This window comes from Dendronephthya gigantea, unplaced genomic scaffold (assembly GCF_004324835.1).
Source record: "Dendronephthya gigantea isolate DGI-Jeju-01 unplaced genomic scaffold, DenGig_1.0 000030F, whole genome shotgun sequence".
Taxonomy (NCBI): domain Eukaryota; kingdom Metazoa; phylum Cnidaria; class Anthozoa; order Malacalcyonacea; family Nephtheidae; genus Dendronephthya; species Dendronephthya gigantea.
This window is the reverse complement of record NW_021163040.1, coordinates 1,400,163-1,418,620: the sequence shown is the minus strand read 5'-3', so window position 1 is coordinate 1,418,620 and position 18,458 is coordinate 1,400,163. Positions and strand designations below refer to the sequence as shown.

At 36.0% G+C, this 18,458-nt stretch overlaps 2 protein-coding genes across 2 annotated transcripts; one reads left to right on the top strand and one right to left on the bottom strand.

Moving 5' to 3' along the window:
• Window positions 1-1,470: 1,470 nt before the first annotated feature.
• LOC114524141 (succinyl-CoA:3-ketoacid coenzyme A transferase 1, mitochondrial-like) lies at window positions 1,471-11,901 on the bottom strand. Its single transcript, XM_028545261.1, has 18 exons — window positions 10,302-11,901; window positions 9,179-9,290; window positions 8,702-8,792; window positions 8,465-8,507; window positions 8,249-8,341; window positions 7,608-7,757; window positions 6,817-6,923; window positions 6,593-6,653; window positions 6,169-6,276; window positions 5,632-5,743; window positions 5,041-5,135; window positions 4,884-4,932; window positions 4,721-4,793; window positions 4,377-4,452; window positions 3,621-3,710; window positions 2,866-2,946; window positions 2,637-2,738; window positions 1,471-2,237 (listed from the first exon to the last, which is right to left on the bottom strand). The coding sequence occupies exons 1-18, from the start codon at window positions 10,383-10,385 to the stop codon at window positions 2,190-2,192; spliced, it is 1,575 nt and encodes a 524-aa protein (XP_028401062.1). The 5' UTR covers window positions 10,386-11,901; the 3' UTR covers window positions 1,471-2,189.
• Window positions 11,902-13,725: 1,824 nt separating this feature from the next.
• Window positions 13,726-14,881, top strand: LOC114524142 (tropomyosin-like). The gene has a single exon (XM_028545262.1). It carries the CDS (start codon window positions 13,976-13,978, stop codon window positions 14,711-14,713), a length of 738 nt encoding a protein of 245 aa, XP_028401063.1. The 5' UTR covers window positions 13,726-13,975; the 3' UTR covers window positions 14,714-14,881.
• Window positions 14,882-18,458: the final 3,577 nt, after the last annotated feature.

Here is an 18,458-nt window from a genome sequence, read left to right as displayed (position 1 = left end):
GCACATGGTCGCAACTTGCCTAGAATCACAAGCCACTACTACATTCGTACCAAATCTAAAATTGAACATGCATAGCGTGCAAACATCATAGACTTCATTGGAAGTATTTATATGCCACACAGCTCAGTTCAATCTACATATACAGGTAACGATTTCGCAGCATGCAAATATGCGTGTTTATGATACGGTAGAATTAATAAACTGACTTTATATGCACTTTTTAATGCATACAACGGGTTATTCACGCACGTAATATGGGAAGAACGCATCATCTCTTGCATACTGCGGAAGCGAATAAGCCTAATAGCCTGCAACTTTCATATAACTGCAGTCTGACAGTCTGTCCTGTCCACTGGTCCTGTCCTGTCCTGTTGATATTCATTTCCATGCCCATTCCCAATTTACGTTATAACACGTGTAATTCATAGCGACAGTAAGGTCGCTAATTTTGCAGGGTTATGACATTTTCTACGTTTGTTTCTACTCATTCCCAGATTCCCTTTAAAGTAATGGATTTCACTCTTCTTTCCCATATCAACCCGTCTCTAGGGCAACAAATTGTCGAAGATATTTTCGTGCATTACCTACTTCGTAAAAAAAGAGTTCCATATTTGCTATAAATAGCAGTTAGCACGGCAATCTATAATACAAATATTCATGCAAGCAACGTTTTTCAAATATATCTAGCAAAGCGAAGTGTAGGTTTTTATTTCGTGAACTTAATATAGGAGTGAAATATTTGAAACGGTTTTACATAATTCTGATATCGCTGATGACAAAAACCTTCTCAAAAGACTTTAACAAGTCTGAAGATCATTGTTATATGATAGTGAGACTTATTTTTACACAACGGTAGCATGTACCACGCCCAAAGCCTTGACAGAGCACAGACAGAGCTGTCTGTGGAGGTGTGATTCAAATGTCAAACGTATTGTAAAACTGGCCAATAGGCAAGCATATGGGCTAATAGTTATTATGTTAATGCGCTTAGTCAGGTGATATTTTATCCCAGCAATCTACTGCACAGTCACTTTATAATCTAATGATTAGAGAAAACCAATATAGACAATTGATATCCCGTTTTACCACCGATAACAGAACATTGATTGATCAAATATATACAAACTTAATTGAGCAGAGAATTCATGCACGCACTCTAGGGAGCTACTTCAGTGATCATAAAAGCAATATAAGCTTCTCTAAGCAGTAAAAAATAATGAAACACCTCCATATCTACTCTCGGTAGTCAGAAAATGTTATAAATATTAAAGAATATAGAAAACCAATCACTTCCTTTTCCTCGCTAAAAACTAAAAATTTCGTAAACATCAAACACCACGGCTTGCAACAGGTACGCACCGCGTACCTATTTTTTATTTTCTGATCGTTTGAGAAGATCAGATATACAGGGTTCGTATGTCATATAAACCAAAGGCAACCTCTTCGAACAAAAGAGAAAAATTTAATTTTTCATATATTTTCAGTATATGCATTTTACAAATAAATATGCATTTTATACATTGTTTTTTCCCGATGGAGTTAAAAGTTATATTTCTTTTATACCAAATCGGAACTATCAAAGCTACTTTAGCAGACAAGCATTCTTCAAAAACAATGAACTGAGACCCGTTGTACAAACCTGTCCAGTTACCCGCCCCGAGAGCAAGGGACGTACCGAACTGCAAGAGAAGGGGCAAGTTTCGTTTACTCAAATATAATGTATCGATCCGTTTTAAAATCAACCCAGCACGCAGCAGAGGCAACTGATATGTTTCCAACACTTTTCTTCAGTTCAATAGAACAAATTTGGATATAAGAATGAAAAAAAGTGGACAGGTTTGTGCAACAGGTCCTATGTAACAATTAAATCGTTAGAGTGACGGTTAGACTCAATATTTAAAGCAATACGCGCGGGTGTTAAAGGTATGGTCAGGTACATTACCTAATTAAGTTTGTTCGGGTTACTCTTCGTTTGAAGTGTGCTACCTATGTCTATTACTTTCAAAGCTGGTTAAAAATGATCAATTTGACAACCCCCCTTTCATTGTTATTTCCCGTAAATCATTGTAGGCTATTGCCACCAAAAGATTACCCTGCAGCAGCAGCCAGGCTACGACGTAGTAGGAGCTATACAGGACAGCCCAATTTCAGATATATCAATGGTGGCAACGACGCGTACCAGTGACTTTTTATTTGTGCCATTCAGCTTGTTTCATTTCGTCAAGATTGTCAGCGACCTGCAAAATCATGAAAACAGTCTTTCACCAATTTGACAAGCTTTACCAAATGAATGAAGTTGTAAGTTGTAACACAAAATTTTAGACGCTCATTCTAACGTTTGTAACTGTATATTTCAGTGAAAACATGCACGTCCACTCATATAGAGATAAATGGACGAAAACTTTGTCAAAAAACCAAAAACAACATCTGTTGATCTATACGTACAACCACGAAGTCAAAGATCAAACATTAGATTGGTCATAATTCTACAACTGAATTTGCTTAAAAAGAGGCCGACTAATTAATTTTCCACATTTTGGGGAAAAATCACGGTAATTTAAATCGAGTGCATGATACTCTGAATGCCTTATGTGAATAAGGAAAACACTACTTTTCAGCCTTTTCAGGACACTCACAGAAAATTGACATCCTGTATTCACTTGGATTTCATGAATACTCGTTCCAGGCCAAAGTTCCACCAGAGTCAAACCGTGTTCACGATCAACTTTGAAGACGCACTAAAATGTCAAGAGAATGTTCAAAATGCAGGAATGAAAATACTTCCGGTAAAATATACATAAAACATCAGAGTAGAACTTCGTGGTTTCCTTAATAAGTCAAGGCTGAACCGAGAACTTAACATACCTTTTCCGTGATTATGGAGTCTACACACCGCTCACCAGTTAACGGTAAGGTGCACTCCTCGAGAATTTTGTGCTTTCCGCCCTACAGTAAAAATGTAAATGTACTTGGGTCAACATCCGTATAATGCAGAGCAAGCGAGAACGGTCTGGTGCGTACAGGAAAAATTGGTATTGGTGCACTACCTAGCTAGTCAAATTTCACCGCACCAATTTTATCCGTTACAATCAGTTTAATGCTTCCAGAAACTTTTCACACAAATATTCGAAACTTCGTTTGGAAGTTCGCATATGCTCGTTGCGAAGTTCAAAAATTCATAAATTAACATTTCGCTCTGTAAACAACGCACTTGATTGGACCCTAAACCAATGGAAAGCTTTATTCACGAAGCAATATAATTCAATTTTGATTTTTGAACTTTGTAGAGAACTTTAGTGAGAAAAGTTACTCTGTAATTGTTGGTAATTTTAGGTTTGGTACGGATAAAATTAAGATTGATAAAATTTGGACTATATAAATAGATGGTCTAAATTTCATCCGCACCAGACTTCAATTTGCGCATCCTGTAAATGCAGTTTAAATGAGTGTTTTAAGAATTTTAACTGAGGTACAGGCTACCGATAATATAAGACCATCAAAAACCTGTCTTATGAAATGCTTAATTATACTCTCTAGCATAGTTTACTAACAGTGTTTAACCACGCGAGCCTATGTATGCAGTACTTAGGAGAACGTAACGTGATACAGAATGTTGTAACCTTAGCTGTATGTTCCATGGTAACTACAACTTTAGTTCCCGGAGACGAGACAAGGTCCATTGCTCCTCCCATTCCTTTCACCATTTTCCCCTGAAAAAATAGCGCAAAAACATAAACTAATAGCGAAATGCAGATTAAGTGTAAATATCATATGAATACTTACTTGTTTTTCAAAAAATGTACATGCATGTCTGATAAAGCAAGCGGAATACAGAATAATTATAGACACGGCAAATGTTTTCTCCTTTGCTTTAAAGCATCAACTGAAATGACTTCAGTGCAACGATGCCGAAAACATCGATAAATATCACTAAATATCACTACGTATTGCATGTACCAAATTAGCTGGTACGCATGCAGTTTTTCATCATTTTTTCATTATACCCTTTTCATAACACAGATGCAAAAAATATGGCGAGTATATATGAAGCTGCAAACAAATTAAGCGCAATTTAAAATGTATTTGCACTCTTGAAAGGTGATACCTTGCATGCATGCATTGCTTGCTCGTGCAATTGGATGAACTGGCATTGCTTGCCAGGCATAGGTTGGGTTACAAGCACTGGTATGCAGATGTCATGAATATTAGAATATATGTTTGTTCGAAAAAAATCTAAAAATGAGACGATAAGATGCTACCTAGATTGTCAAAGGCCGCAGAAAAATTTCTTCCGCTCCATCCCTGGACTGAGTTAATAAGACTATGAAAGTCATAATTGAATACCGATTTAAAAGAACGCACAAGGAAACACTAACCGGGATCATCCAGTTTGCAAGATCACCATATTGCGAAACTTGCATACCACCCAGGACTGTCACATCAACGTGTCCTCTGCAGAAGGGGAAATAATATCGTCAGAAAAAATATTTAGTTTGTCTAATTAAGCATGTTGGGCTCGGATCAGTTGTGGTTCTGGTATGTATGGTTCAATACTCGCTCCATTACTCAGCACATGCCTAGTTTTAGGTCGAAGTTATCAAGGAACATCAATATTAGGTTTTAGGTCGAAGTTATCAGGGACGTTTTGTGATCAGTCTGATTGCAGGCTTGACAAGAAAGAGATAAATTTAGAATGATATAACCAGAATGGCTAACCTACCCACGAATCATAGCAAAAGACTCGTCACTGCCGAAAAACGCTGCCCCAGGTAAAGCGGTTACAGTCTCCTTCCCTTGAGTTGCAAACAGAACAAATAATTGCATCAAGGAACGGCACAACGTAATTGTACATGCACATCATCACTATTTCAAATGCGACCTACCAGCGTTTATAAGATCAGGATCAATTTCATCTTCGTTGGGAAAGGGTCCCTATGGGATAATTATTTTCCAGATTATAGAATGCTTTACGATTTATCCAATGCATACGAAATCTACATGTCAAGACGAGCTATATGCGGTCCCAGGAGACGAACTCACCAGTCCTAGAATGCCATTCTCGCTTTGCAAATGTACGGTGATTTCGGGTTTTATAAAATTGCTTGCCAACATGGGCATACCAATACCAAGGTTAACTACACAGTTGTTAAGGATTTGCAGAAAAATGAAAAGTTTGTAATCTGGCTGCAAATGTATGTAAGTATAAATTATGCCTGCATTTTGATTGTACTGTACAAAATGGCGTTTGAATCAAATTGCTTTCCGACAGCATCAAATGTGGTATAACAACGGCCTAAAATAGACAAGAACACTTCTCGACGTTTCGACCTGAGGGCAAAAAAAACATGTGTTCAAACATTTGTGAAACATGTATTCTCCCCTATTTATTTTCATACTCTCCTGTCGAGACGTCGAGAAGTGTTTTGTCTATTTTATACCCCATTTGATGCTAGGCTGTTTGATTTGACTAAAAATTAAAATTAAACTAAATGGTTATTTCATGTACTGAAATTCCATTCCATCTAACAAAAAATTAGCAACTATTCTAGGGCGGAGCTAATCATGCACGTTTATGAAGATTGGATAAGTAGAGTTAGGCTAGGAACAGGAGATGGATTGAGAAAAGGATACCGAACATGCCATCTTCAAACTCCAGCGCGGCACGACGTATGATTCTTTCTCTAAGAAGATCAGCTTCGGATTGTGCTTTATTATCGCCGCTTTCTTTGAATATTCGGACCCGCTGCATGTATAAAAATAAATTAACGCAATTTACTATAAATATTCCATAAAACATTGACCATTCCTATATAACATTTCGAATGAATCCGACTATTTTAGCGAAAAATGTCATTACAATCGTTAAACATATGTCCAAAAACCTTTTAGTAAAAAACATTTTGGCGAGACGTACTGTGGGACATTTATTATATATACTTTGCATAAAATGTCAGCAACTTCATGCTCTCCATTTTCAACCAATACTGCTGTTGTTCGGACATTCTCTTGTTCGATATGAAAACAACATTTTTTTTTGAAAGTTTAAAAGTTCTCTTTCAGCTTGAACCGTACGCATGCATGCATGCAGGCGCACTCTAAGATGCCAAGTATTTCCTAAAGTCAAATGTGTCTTCTGCGAGCTAATATTTGATGCAATCATTACGGTACCTCGATCCTTTTCTCGTACTTTTCTCCTTTTACAACTCTATCAACATAAATTCCAGGCACGTGAATTTGGTCTGCTGGAATCTCGTCTATTTCCACAATTTCTTCAACCTGTAGGAAAAGAATTTTATATTTATTGGCACCCGTAATCCAAAGTGGCTCAAGCTCAAGCTTTCAAGCTTTTGTGAACGAGCGCAACGAACAAGCCCAGGATGAGGGTCCATTCAGTAGCTAAGAACTTTAGAGAAAAATTATTGAATTTTGCATGTCTGGTCACATGAAAACAAGGGCCACATAAATGTGCCCAAAATAGTGCTTGCAAAACAGACATGGTCTAACCATTGGAAAAACACTAAGTTTTTCACTCCTTGCATACCAAATGACTTATAGGAACGTGTTAGGTTAATATAGAATTCACTGAATGTACCTCAACAATGGTTATCTTCGCCGCTTTTGCCATTGGTGGATTAAAGTTGGCTGCTGTCTTCCTACAACACAAAACATTGATAGCAATGTTAGTTCAGTGTGTTATTCTCTTAAGTCGGCGACAAAATTTGATGTAAATAATTAAATGTTATACTTTTACGCGGTTCTCGTCTTTATCTAACAAGCGGTATAGTATATTGCAAAAAGCTATATAAATACTAATACCTAAATATTAGGTTTCCTTTCTTGTCAGCTTTCCACGCCTTTATTAAACCAAAGTCACCTCGAATTGCCTCCTCCATTATGTATGGTGTACCATCGAAATCCCTAGACTAACATTTTTAGGTTAATAGTAATATATAGTTATAATATGTAGTCATAATAGTCATAATATATATGTTATTTGCAAAAACAGTTTTTGAGACCGAGGGAAATATTTCCCTATACGGACCGACTTAACTGGTAAATAATAGTTTTTTTTCTTGCGGTCTGAATTCATATTTTAGCGTTGGCTCTGTGCTGTAAAATTTCGCGCAGTCCGTACGGCCTCATACTGACCGCTCGCGTAGCCAATCAGATTGCAGGAAACGCTAAAATATGAATTCGGACCGCAAGGAAAAAAATAAACGCTCTTATTTACGATATGTGCATGGCTGAACATTACACTGGATATGTATTTGATCGAGCTAGATAATGTCGCATTATGCGAATAGTTTAATACTAGCTTTCCACTATCTATTTTGTAAAACTTTAAAACTCGGGGTAAAGATAAAGTAAATTAATTTAAGTGGTCCAAACACGGCAATTCCATTAATTTTAAAGTTGTTTTTCAGCGTATGATTCTGTTATATGATGGATGCAAAAAAGAAATGCAAATTAATCGAGAAATGAATCGAGAAAAACGACGGGCACATGCAAACAATGCACAGACAGCATACCTCCATTAACCTTTTTGGGTATATACATGTATATCTCTATCTACAAAAGAGACTTCTAATCCACATTCTGCCATATACCTCTCTTGGCGTACTGACGATTTCAACACTTCCATCTTTGTTGTACTTGATTGGTGCTCCACCTTTGTGTATCACAGTTCCAAACGCGGTAGGTGTGAAGAACGCGGGAATACCTGCCCCACCTGCTCTTAGTCTTTCAGCTAGCGTACCCTTGAAAGAAGCCAAGATTGTTTGTGTGAGTGCTTTACCCAGTTTACGGAAATTAATTATCCAATATTTACGACGACATAAAACTTTACCAAATTGTTGTGACTTAATTAGCTATTTATATATTACCATATGTTGCAATAAAAGTTTCTATTGTACAGTGTAGCCTTAAAAATAGGAAGCTTTAGTACACTGCAGTTCTCCCAAAACTCCCCCTATCATTCTGCCAAAACTCCCACGTGTGTTTCTTTAACTGTATAGAAACACGGAAAATGTTTTCTATTTCTTAATTATCATACCTACCATACCACACTAGCTATATTCTCACACAAAACCACCCCACATCATATACAATACCATGTCACATCATACCAAACCAGACTATACAACAATACCATATCATACCATACCACAATATACTGTATCATACCATACCATATGCCTATTGTACCATATTATACCATACAATAACATGCATACCAATATTACCATACCTGGGGGGTTAATTCAACTTCTAATTCTCCAGTCAAGAATTGTCTTTCGAACTCCTTGTTTTCACCAACATAAGAGGATATCATTCTTTTAATCTTGAATGCACCAAAATAAATAAATTGAAACTACCTATCCTAGATATTATGAATTTGGGAGACACAGAAAATTTGGGAAATTTTATTCACTATACATATATATATATATATACTCATACATACCTGTTTAGACCCTAATAAAAGGCCAAGGCCAAAGTCATCAACCCTAAATATATAATTGCATGGCTATAAAAAATGGGTATAAAAATATATTATGGTATAGGGTACCGTAGTCAGCTAGGCTACAGTATTTGTGCCAGTGCGAGAATATAGTCATTGTGAAACTTTAGGAAGAAACTTAATTTACTGGCAGATTATCAAAGCAATTGATCATCAGGCCTGTTTAAGGCAAAGTCATACCCAGCATTGTTGCTGACGACGGTAAGCCCTTTGACTTTTGTTTGTAGCAAACCTTGAATAAGATTTTCTGGAATGCCGCACAAGCCAAATCCTAAAAATGATAATTCAAACATATGAACAAAATAAGTATTTCAATGAGGAATAATAAATTCGATTTATAATAAACTATTTATACAATTAATAGACGTAGTGCTGTGCACAAAGTACATCAAAGTTGCAATGTTGCGACTTGTCAGTATTTGAGTAATTTTAGTTCACAAATACCTTAATAAACTACAAGCAAAAAACTCGGATAAATAATTGAAATCTTCTAAATCTTAGCACAAAAGTCATTCAATTGTCATTCTCACTCAAGTTCTATTCGACTGTTAATTTTCTGTTATCTATATTTTAATTCAATTACCACTAATGGCAACAGGCTACATATATGCACTATGATGTAACTTGCAAGAGCTTGATAAATACACAAACAGATACCTCCAACTAAAACCTTTGAATCATCTTTAATATCCTTGACAGCTTCATATGTACTTGAAAAAAATTCAGCATTTGCCACTGAGGTTGTTGAAAGGGCATGTGAGAGCTTCCACTAAATAAATTAACACTATTGTTGATAAAAACAAAAATAAACAAATTTCATTTTGGAATGCTACAGTTATATATAAGAGAAAACATACTCCAAAGAACATCTTATAAACCTTAAGATTTGAGTTTGAAAACAATTAATTAGAAATAATTACTAATATTAATTAATTATTTTTCTGATAATGTAATTATTGAATTAAAATATAGGCCTTGATAAATTCTTACTGTTTATTTTAGTAATTGGCAATTCAAGGCTGGCTCTCAAAAAATCCATCACATCACTAATATACATGTAAAAGTCAATATGGTTTTTCCTGGTTGACTGAACAATGTTGTACTGCACCCAACAAACATGCGTGGTTGTATAGCAACTTCTTGAAGTCACCAAGTTGCTAAAACTTGGTTGATAAGAACCATGTTCCTGCTGTACAGCACACCATTGTCTCAGTCCTGTTTTCATCAACCAGGAACAACGTATAAATAATTTTTTGCCATACATAGTCTTTCAGACCTTTTGTTATTAGAAAAGTCATATCTCAAAGATATATTGCCACATGTGGAAATGCCAATAATTAATTATTAATGAATGAATGGTCAACGGTATTCATTAGGATTTAGGAAACAGTAAAATCGTGCCAGGTATAAATAAACAAAGCTACTAACATTTATGACCATTGACGAAGCGTTAATTGATACGTTTCATAATTATTTACATAAAATTAAGTTTAGGTAACCGCATATACACGTCGTGTTTTAAATGGAAATTTGTAAAAATTAAAGTAATAAAATATTAACTGAAAAGGAAGACATATTCAAAAGCTAAGATATATAATAAAAACAAGATGTAATATTTCAATAACGCGAAAGTTGTGATCTTGAACATAAGAATCATCACGCTGTCTGATAAACTATATTCGAATGTCAATTGCTCACGCGGTACGCCTGATGCCACATCATAGAACATTGCTTCTGCTGCAAACTATGCAATGTCCACTATTGAAAAAAAACGACTTACACTAATTGGCCGCGATCGTACACCAACATAAGGCACAGAGCCATACAATCTTCCCAATCGAACAATTGTGGACACCATGGCCATGTTTATTTCTGTGTTTATTTGCTGAATCTTGGAGACTGGGAATTAGTAAACTGGAGACTGGGTCACATCTATGGTCACACATCTTACACACCCCCAAGGCAGATTAGGATTTAAGGTGGAATGTGGATAGTTATGGATGTTCTGATGTATATGGGACCCGTAGCTCCGTATTAAACTTTCCACTTGTCAAAGAAGAAAATGTGGTTGCGCTAAAACTAAGGGCCTGTTTATATGATCCCGTTTAGCCGGGACGGGATGTTTTCATCCCGCTTAGCCGGGAAACTCGCCTAGGCGGGATGGCGTGTTTATATGGAGTTCATTTTGTAGTGCAGGTTCCTTCGACGGCATGTTTTATTGTAGAAAACGAATATGCCAATATATACACATGCTCCTAATGTATGTTAATCGCGAATCATCCCGGCCAAGCGGGATGGAGTGTTTATATGGCAATTTCTCGTCCCGTCTAAGCGGGATCCCGGCAAGAAGTGCCGGGATCCCGCCTAGGCGGGATGGAAAAGTGGTCATGTAAACACTAATTAGTGTTTGTATTACAAGCGGGATCTCGGAAACTGTCCCGTCCCGGCTAGGCGGGATCATATAAACAGGCCCTAAGAGCGTATGGTAACAATAATTGCGATATCTTCTGATGGTCAATTTTATAGGAACGCAATTATTCACGTTGTGAACTTAACCAAAAAAAATTGGAACCGTGATGCATCACTGAAAAGCACAGTCTATTGTTTTCGAGCACAAAATAAATATATTTGTTCCCGTTCAAAATTCTGTTACACGGTTCATTTTTAATGTAACTGTTTCGGTACTTTGTGCAACGCTTGATAGATGCAAGTTGTCACGATTTTTGCCATTGCAAGGTAGTAAGTAATCTTGCTCGTTTTAGAATATTTGCGATTTCCTGGGTTGTCTATGTTTATAGCTGTCGGCAATCCAACGACCTCGCGTGATGTGATGAGTCTGTACGGTCTTATATAACGATGCATGCAAGGTGCGCTGTTCTCACCTTGAGTCCAAATGCCCGGCGGTGCATAGGATGGGCGTTGCATAAATAAAATATTTATCATACCGAAAAACGTATATATATTTCACATGGAGAAAAACGTATGTTTTTCAATGTGCATGATATTTTTTTGGTGTGTAAAAAAGTTCTCATTGTTTTTAAATGAATAGCCATTTTGCTATGAGTGTAGCTTAGGTATATATAAAGTGGTTAATATTAGGCCAGGCAATGGATTGGCCAACAAAAAACCAATTTTTACCAATATTTACATTCACTTCAAATAGCATTGTATTATGAATAATGAATGTTTTAAAATTGCAATTTAAGCCACATGATGCAAGGCAAAATTGCTTAACCCGGACGAAACCATGTTAGTTATATTCACTTTATGTTTCAACGTTCGATATATACTATGATAGCTTTGATTTTCCTTTAACGATTTGCCTTTAGCAAATAGAAAGTGTTCATGTAAAAATCTGTAAACGTATCCAGCCTTCCTTGGAAATGTATTTTCTCTGCAGAGAAAAAAGACGCCGATTAAAGCCACAAAAAAGTGTATAATTGTTAAAAGATAGTGAATGAATGAACTCCTATATTAAAATTGGTTCGTCTAAATTGTTGAGATTTATATATTTGAAAGTACTGCGGAATATCCCAAATCTACGCCAGTCTGACATCTCGCCTCCAGCGATAAAATAACAAGTTTACATGGTTATATAAACACCCATGCATGTTGGTAATGCAGTGAATGCTTGTATGCACTGATCAAAACTTATATAAAACTTGTATGCACTGATTAAAAGCTTTAAAACCACTTTCTTCACGGCTGCTGTTATAAAGAATGTACTATACGTACAGACTGACTCTACAGCTACAGATAAGTCGAGATAACTCGAGTAATTGTCTTAGAACTAAGATAACTGCATGAGAAAAATCATATTTGAACGAAGGGCGATATGGAATATGTTTGACCAATCGTAGATGTTGTAACGTAAAGATTTCTAATAATATAATATTTATATAATAAACAGCGTATTACATCGAAAATTTGCCGTCCTTACTTCTCGTGCTACGGTCATGGCACTCGTGAGTATATAAATTCATTTTGACACAAATAAAATCCATATAGCACAACATGTAACATTCTTTGCATATATTTTGACTCGAATTAATTCTTTTGCTTTCTATAAGCAAAACATTTCATTTTCGTGCTTGATTCCATATAAAATGATCATACTACGCAATATGGAAACTGAAATATTTAATCTCCTCATAAGCGCGTGTTCGCAACTATTTCATCACTTTATATTATCATTAAAAAACCTATCAATATACATGCACCTATTTACTGGTCTAAATAACCAAGCCATGATTAATCCAGTTTAAATGGCTGCTGCTATAAAAAAACACACCATGGATTGCCGTGGGGTGCTTCCCATTTACCTTGGAAATTCCTGTCGGAAAAAAATGCTACAAAGCAGTAGAATGGTACAAGCACTTCCTATCGGAACTTTCCGAACTTATCTATCGCAGTCAAGATATGAAAATAAACCTGATTGCGTATTGTTGAACAGTTAATTAATTATAAGCGAATCGCGGGTCCAGGTATAACGACACCCGATTCGGTATTTTCCCGAGTCGTTGGCGAAGGATAAAATTTTGGCGGAACCTGAATAACGATATATGCACACTGCTGGTTCTGAATTTTTAAAGAATGTTTCAACTCAAATCTGGATTTATCTTTAAGGCATGTTGAATCTGAACTGTTATAATTGATTTTGACTAATTCATAATACTAACTAATAATTCGCCACGACGCCACGAGGGCAATCAATAAAATTAACCAATTCAAGTACGCATCATTGGAAACTCGGCCTGTACTACATATTGCCTTTATTATTGGGTGAAAACGTCTTACCGATGGGTTGGTAAATTAAGAAGAACAATTCCAAACTCCGCATGAGTCATTGCCAATATTAAGTAATAAAATGTTATGAATTTAAGATGTTTTCCAATTTGCATAAATTTGTACTCGTTATCCGGCGGAAAATGCAAGTGCCGTTCCGCATCAAGTGCTAGATTGCCACCACAAATATCAGGTGCTCTTGTGGAATCTTAACTAATTCGTCGATTTTACGATATCAATAGGTTGTATTTAATCTACCTAAACGGGGCAAATCGACAAAGTCAACTTATTAAATCATTTGTTGTCTCTAAATTTCGAAAGTTTGTTCGGGCCCTTGACTGTTTGCAGGAACACTTAAGTGTTCATGAATATTCGACAATAGCATTATGCATTCTTATGCAGGTAGTTTATGACGTGTAGCGGATCCAACTTAACACTCCTACACAAATCCTGGTTTTGTTTTGTGTAAAATTAGGGCGAGAAAAGCGCCTCCTTACAGTGGCATTTCCTTTAGTATTATCTTGGCAAGAAGCAACAGCCTGCCCATCTTTCGACGAAATTAATTGACGTTTTCGGCTGTAAACATCGTTTAATATCTATCAGTAAACGGTCTATCCATAAGCGAACGTCTATAAACAAATATTCGAAGCATCGCAACTGAAGTTCAAAATGAGCAGGGGACGTTCCTTGGAGAGTATCAAACAGCGGATAAGCGACCTGAAAGTTTCGATCGAAGAGGCCGAAGAACGGGAATCGAAGGCAAAGTCGGATCTCTTAGTTGCCACTGAGCGGGAAAGGAAGAGCGAAACCGATGCGAGATCGCTGAGAAATCGGATTGCGACCTTAACAGCCGAGCTCGAACGGGTGAATACAAATGTTGAAGCAATCATTAATCAGGTAGATCAAAATGCCGTTCGATCTGAGGAATCGGAAAGCAATCGCAAACGGCTTGAAGAAAAAGAAGAAGAAGGTTTTGAGATGTCGAAAGAGATCGAGGAAAATGCAAAACAACAAAAGTATGATCTGGAAGAGAAGGAAAATCGGTATAAGGAGGCCTCACTTCGAGAAAAGGCGCTCAACGCTGATTTGAAACGTGTTGAAACAAAGTTACAGAGGGCCGAAGAAAAAGAGGGGAACTTCCTACAGCAATTGAGCGAATTTTCAGATCAAACCGCTTCTTTGGAGAACAACGTGAACGCTTTGCATGAGAAAGAAGACGACTTCAAGGAGAAGATCACGTATCTAGACGATCAAATAAAGCAAGTCACCGCTCTGAATGAAGAGAAGAGCGCCAAGATTAAGATAACCGAACGCATGAAGGAAAGTCTAAACAAAGAGATTAAAAGCAAGCAGGAAAAGTTAAAAGATATCGAGAAACAATTTGAAGAAATTGAGCAGGGAATGTGAACAAGTCTGGCACAAAACAAATATTTGCATATAAATGCTATAGTGCATGCCTGCAATGACACTTTGTTTTAGATATAGTTTACTTGTCATCCATATTGTGATAATTTGTATAGGTTTTATCATTTCTAGTTTACTGCATGGGAACTCAATATATTTTTAACAACTTTGTATGCTCGTGGTTTAGTACGCCCTTCGGCTGATTGAACAGTATATGTTTAGTTATAATCGACAATATGCACCGAAAAAATGCGCCTTTCGAAGGCCCATATACATTGTCACGAAAATTTTTATTAGATTTTTTTACAAGAATTAAGTGAACTTATTATTGTCCAAACTTAACTGCATTTACATGTATTTGCACCGCATAGGTCGAAGACTCGAAAATGTGCTAAACGGAATAGGTGATCTCTAATGAATTGTTTTCTTAAATAATCTTCCAAATTTCAAACTCCTTTTAATAACCGATTAAACTGAATTTCTGGAGCCGTTCATGTGATCTGTCTATCCAAATAACCGAATCTGTGACAGAAGCTCCAGCATATGGAATTTGCACTGTATAAATAAGTCTTGCCAGATGCAAATCTCATAAAGCATGCTGCCTGATGCTGCGGGACCCAATTATCTCCAGTCTTGGAATAAATTTGATGATAAAACATTTTTGAACTAGAAATGTTTTCTCAGCTTTACCTACATTCAGTCAGAGTTATACGTTGTGAACATTTTACTCGCATCACCGCGGATATTAGAGTGGTCTCACTGTTGATTTTATTCGACGTCTCTCCTTTGTTTGCAACTCAAAGTCACGCGTGTGAATCAAGCCATTCAGGCGCATGGGTCCCAGTGAGCTCCACACATACCTGGAGTATGAACCTGTCATAGTGAGCTCTATATTTGGAGTAGCACCAGTCATTTGGTTTATGTGAAAGTGAATCCGAAGATGGCCGAAACTTGCAGGAGCCATTGGGAAATTTTGGAGCATATTCCGTGAAGAAAATGTCGTTTGGGGTTTACGAAATATTATAGAGAGTGCTCAATACCATATATATAGATACAGCAGATATAAAAGTATTGCTTACCAAAAATCGTCCACTACAGTCCATATACAGTGTTTCATCCGTATGGAAAGAGACTTTCACAATTTAAGTGAGAATTTTAGATTTAATTTTAGAGTTAATCCTTCACTATAGCTAAATTTCAATTTAAAACATCAAAACAGCACAAATAATTTAAATTTATGCAGACATTGCAGTTGACGATATAAAAGCTTTTAAAAGTGATATTTCATATTTGCTATATCAAAAGTTAAAACGATGATGTGGACTGATGCCTTTAATAGTCGGTTAGGATATCGCAAAACAACATACCAAGCTCATACTCAAATAACTCAATGAAAATAAGTGCATTCTTACAGCAATTCGAAATAAACAAAACCTGCCACTTCAAGAAATAAGGATTATAAACTAGGAGCATAGGCAGCCCGGTTAATGCGGGTACTGCATACTATCTTATGTATATAATTATCTTAAGGCTGCCAAATCTCTGACAAAAAATACAATATATACATATACACTAACACCATATAGCTTGAAACATAAAAATTACGCAAGTTTCTTAAAAAAAAATAGATGCGAAACACCTTCGGTATATTTACGAAATTTATCCGTCATTTTTAGACTTGAAAATAACCCTATTATAGCTTATCAAATTTCGTTAAACAGAGACGGAATGCAATTCACTCAAACATCATCATCAGAAAAATCGTCGGCAGATTTCTGATTGACAGTTGAAAGTTCGGAAAATCACGAAGACATCTTTTCTTCATTGAGTTGGCCTTTGTAATTCTCTGAACTTTTCGATAAAGATACACTTTTTATTTGCAAAATTTAGGCATTTTTAGGTTGTTTTCAAGTCTAAAAATGACAGATAAATTTAGTAAGTATATATCTTCTTTTTCACCGCTAGTAATGATTTTTTTATTTTTTCTTAGTGTTATATCATTTTGTTTGATTTCACATCAATTTTCATTTGTGTTCATGTGTTTACGAAACAATTAAAAAAAAGAGTTTCAAAAATTGACAGTTACAGTCGTGCCAATAGAAGCGTTCCGAAAAATGTTGACCAGTTCATTTTCTAACTTGAAGCAACACATCTGAACATATCCTCAACAATTTGAAAAGTTCCTTCAAAGTTTCTAACTTCCTGTTTCATTGACCAATCAGATTTTATATTTTATTTTTGAAACAAGTTAGGAAATGAACTGGTCAACATTTTTTGGAACGCTTCTATTGGCACGACTGTAAATTGCTGACGTTTTTCATTGAAATACAACCTTTTAAAAACACATTAACATTACAATATAGATCAGAATATCATAGAATGTATACTAGTAAAACTTGTAAAATGAAGTGCTACATTGCAATAGTCAATGTAGCCACATGCAGGTAGCTATTTAAAATGTAATTTAAAAGTACTTAAAGAATTAGCTTCCTTCACAGCAGTTGGTAGTGTATTAAAATCTTTGCGCGATAAATAACTAAAAGTTTGTGTGCCTTAATTAATTTTTACTATTTGAAGCTAGGTGAGAGTCGTTTTTACTTCCTGTGTTGTACTGATGAACGTCGCTGTTTATTACAAAGTCGAACTGACAATCAACTTGTTCATTCTTTATCTTATATATTAACAGACAACGATGGTAGAATCTCCTTTCACTGAGCGGCTTGAATTTCAGAGTACTTAGGGCATCGGTCGACAAAGCATACATTGGCAAATCAAGTATGGTCTCGGCTGCCTTATTCTGGACTATTTGTAGCATGTCATGTTCATTAACGACGTGTTAATATCTTTATCGTCCGAAACAATATAGTCCGTCCAAAATAGGTAATATAAGAGCGTTGTATAAAGTGACCCTAGCATGACGTAAAGTCTTGACACGCCGTAAAAGGCCAATAATATTAATACGCTGGTTTGCCTTTGATATTATATAGATTCAATGTGATTCCAAGGTAGTTAAATGTATCTACACGGCCCAACATTGTCCCATTGATACCGATGGAAACACCAGAGCATGCAAGATCGTTCATGGCCACCAATTAGCATGAATTTAGATTCTTCTCATTCAAGATTAGGAGATTGTCGATCCGTGAACTATACTTTTGAACATTTGCCAGATCTTCGTTTAATTTTTCTCAATATCGTTGACAGTCTTTGAAGAAAAGTAAATGACAGTATCATCCGCATACATAGAGATATTACATGACTTGATACAATTGGGTAGATTTTTCACATAGATAATCAATAAAAGTGGCCCAAAAATACTTCTTTGTGGGACCCCTACATTCACAGGCTTTACAGAGGACTTTTCACTTTTTATTTATTATTAACTCTTATTTTAAACCAGTAGCCCTTCAACACACTTGTTTTCCAAGTGACCATTTTAATATTGACAAAGTATTACATGTAATAAATGTATGGATGCATAAAGACACATGCATAAAAAAATCAAAGTATGACATGCAAGAAAGCTGTTAGAGAGATATTTACCGAAAAAGAATTCAAGAGACAAGAATAGTCACACATTATTTGCGGTTAAGTTAGCCTTCTCCGCAAGCATCTCTTATGTATTAATTTTTTCCCGCCCATCCGACACAGCTAGCCCAAACCATATATGCATATTTTCAATACATAAGAGATAGGCTACGGTAAAGGCAGCCTTAAATTGGCCTATTGACATGTTTGTTGTTTCTAT

Coding starts and splice junctions, on each gene's coding strand:
- LOC114524141 (XM_028545261.1), bottom strand. CDS start 10,385: ATGGCCATGGTGTCCACAATTGTTCGATTGGGAAGATTGTATGGCTCT. Junction 6,277..6,592: donor CGAAGATAACCATTGTTGAG/GTACATTCAGTG, acceptor CTTTTCCTACAG/GTTGAAGAAATTGTGGAAAT. Junction 4,933..5,040: donor AGAATGGCATTCTAGGACTG/GTGAGTTCGTCT, acceptor ATTATCCCATAG/GGACCCTTTCCCAACGAAGA.
- LOC114524142 (XM_028545262.1), top strand. CDS start 13,976: ATGAGCAGGGGACGTTCCTTGGAGAGTATCAAACAGCGGATAAGCGAC.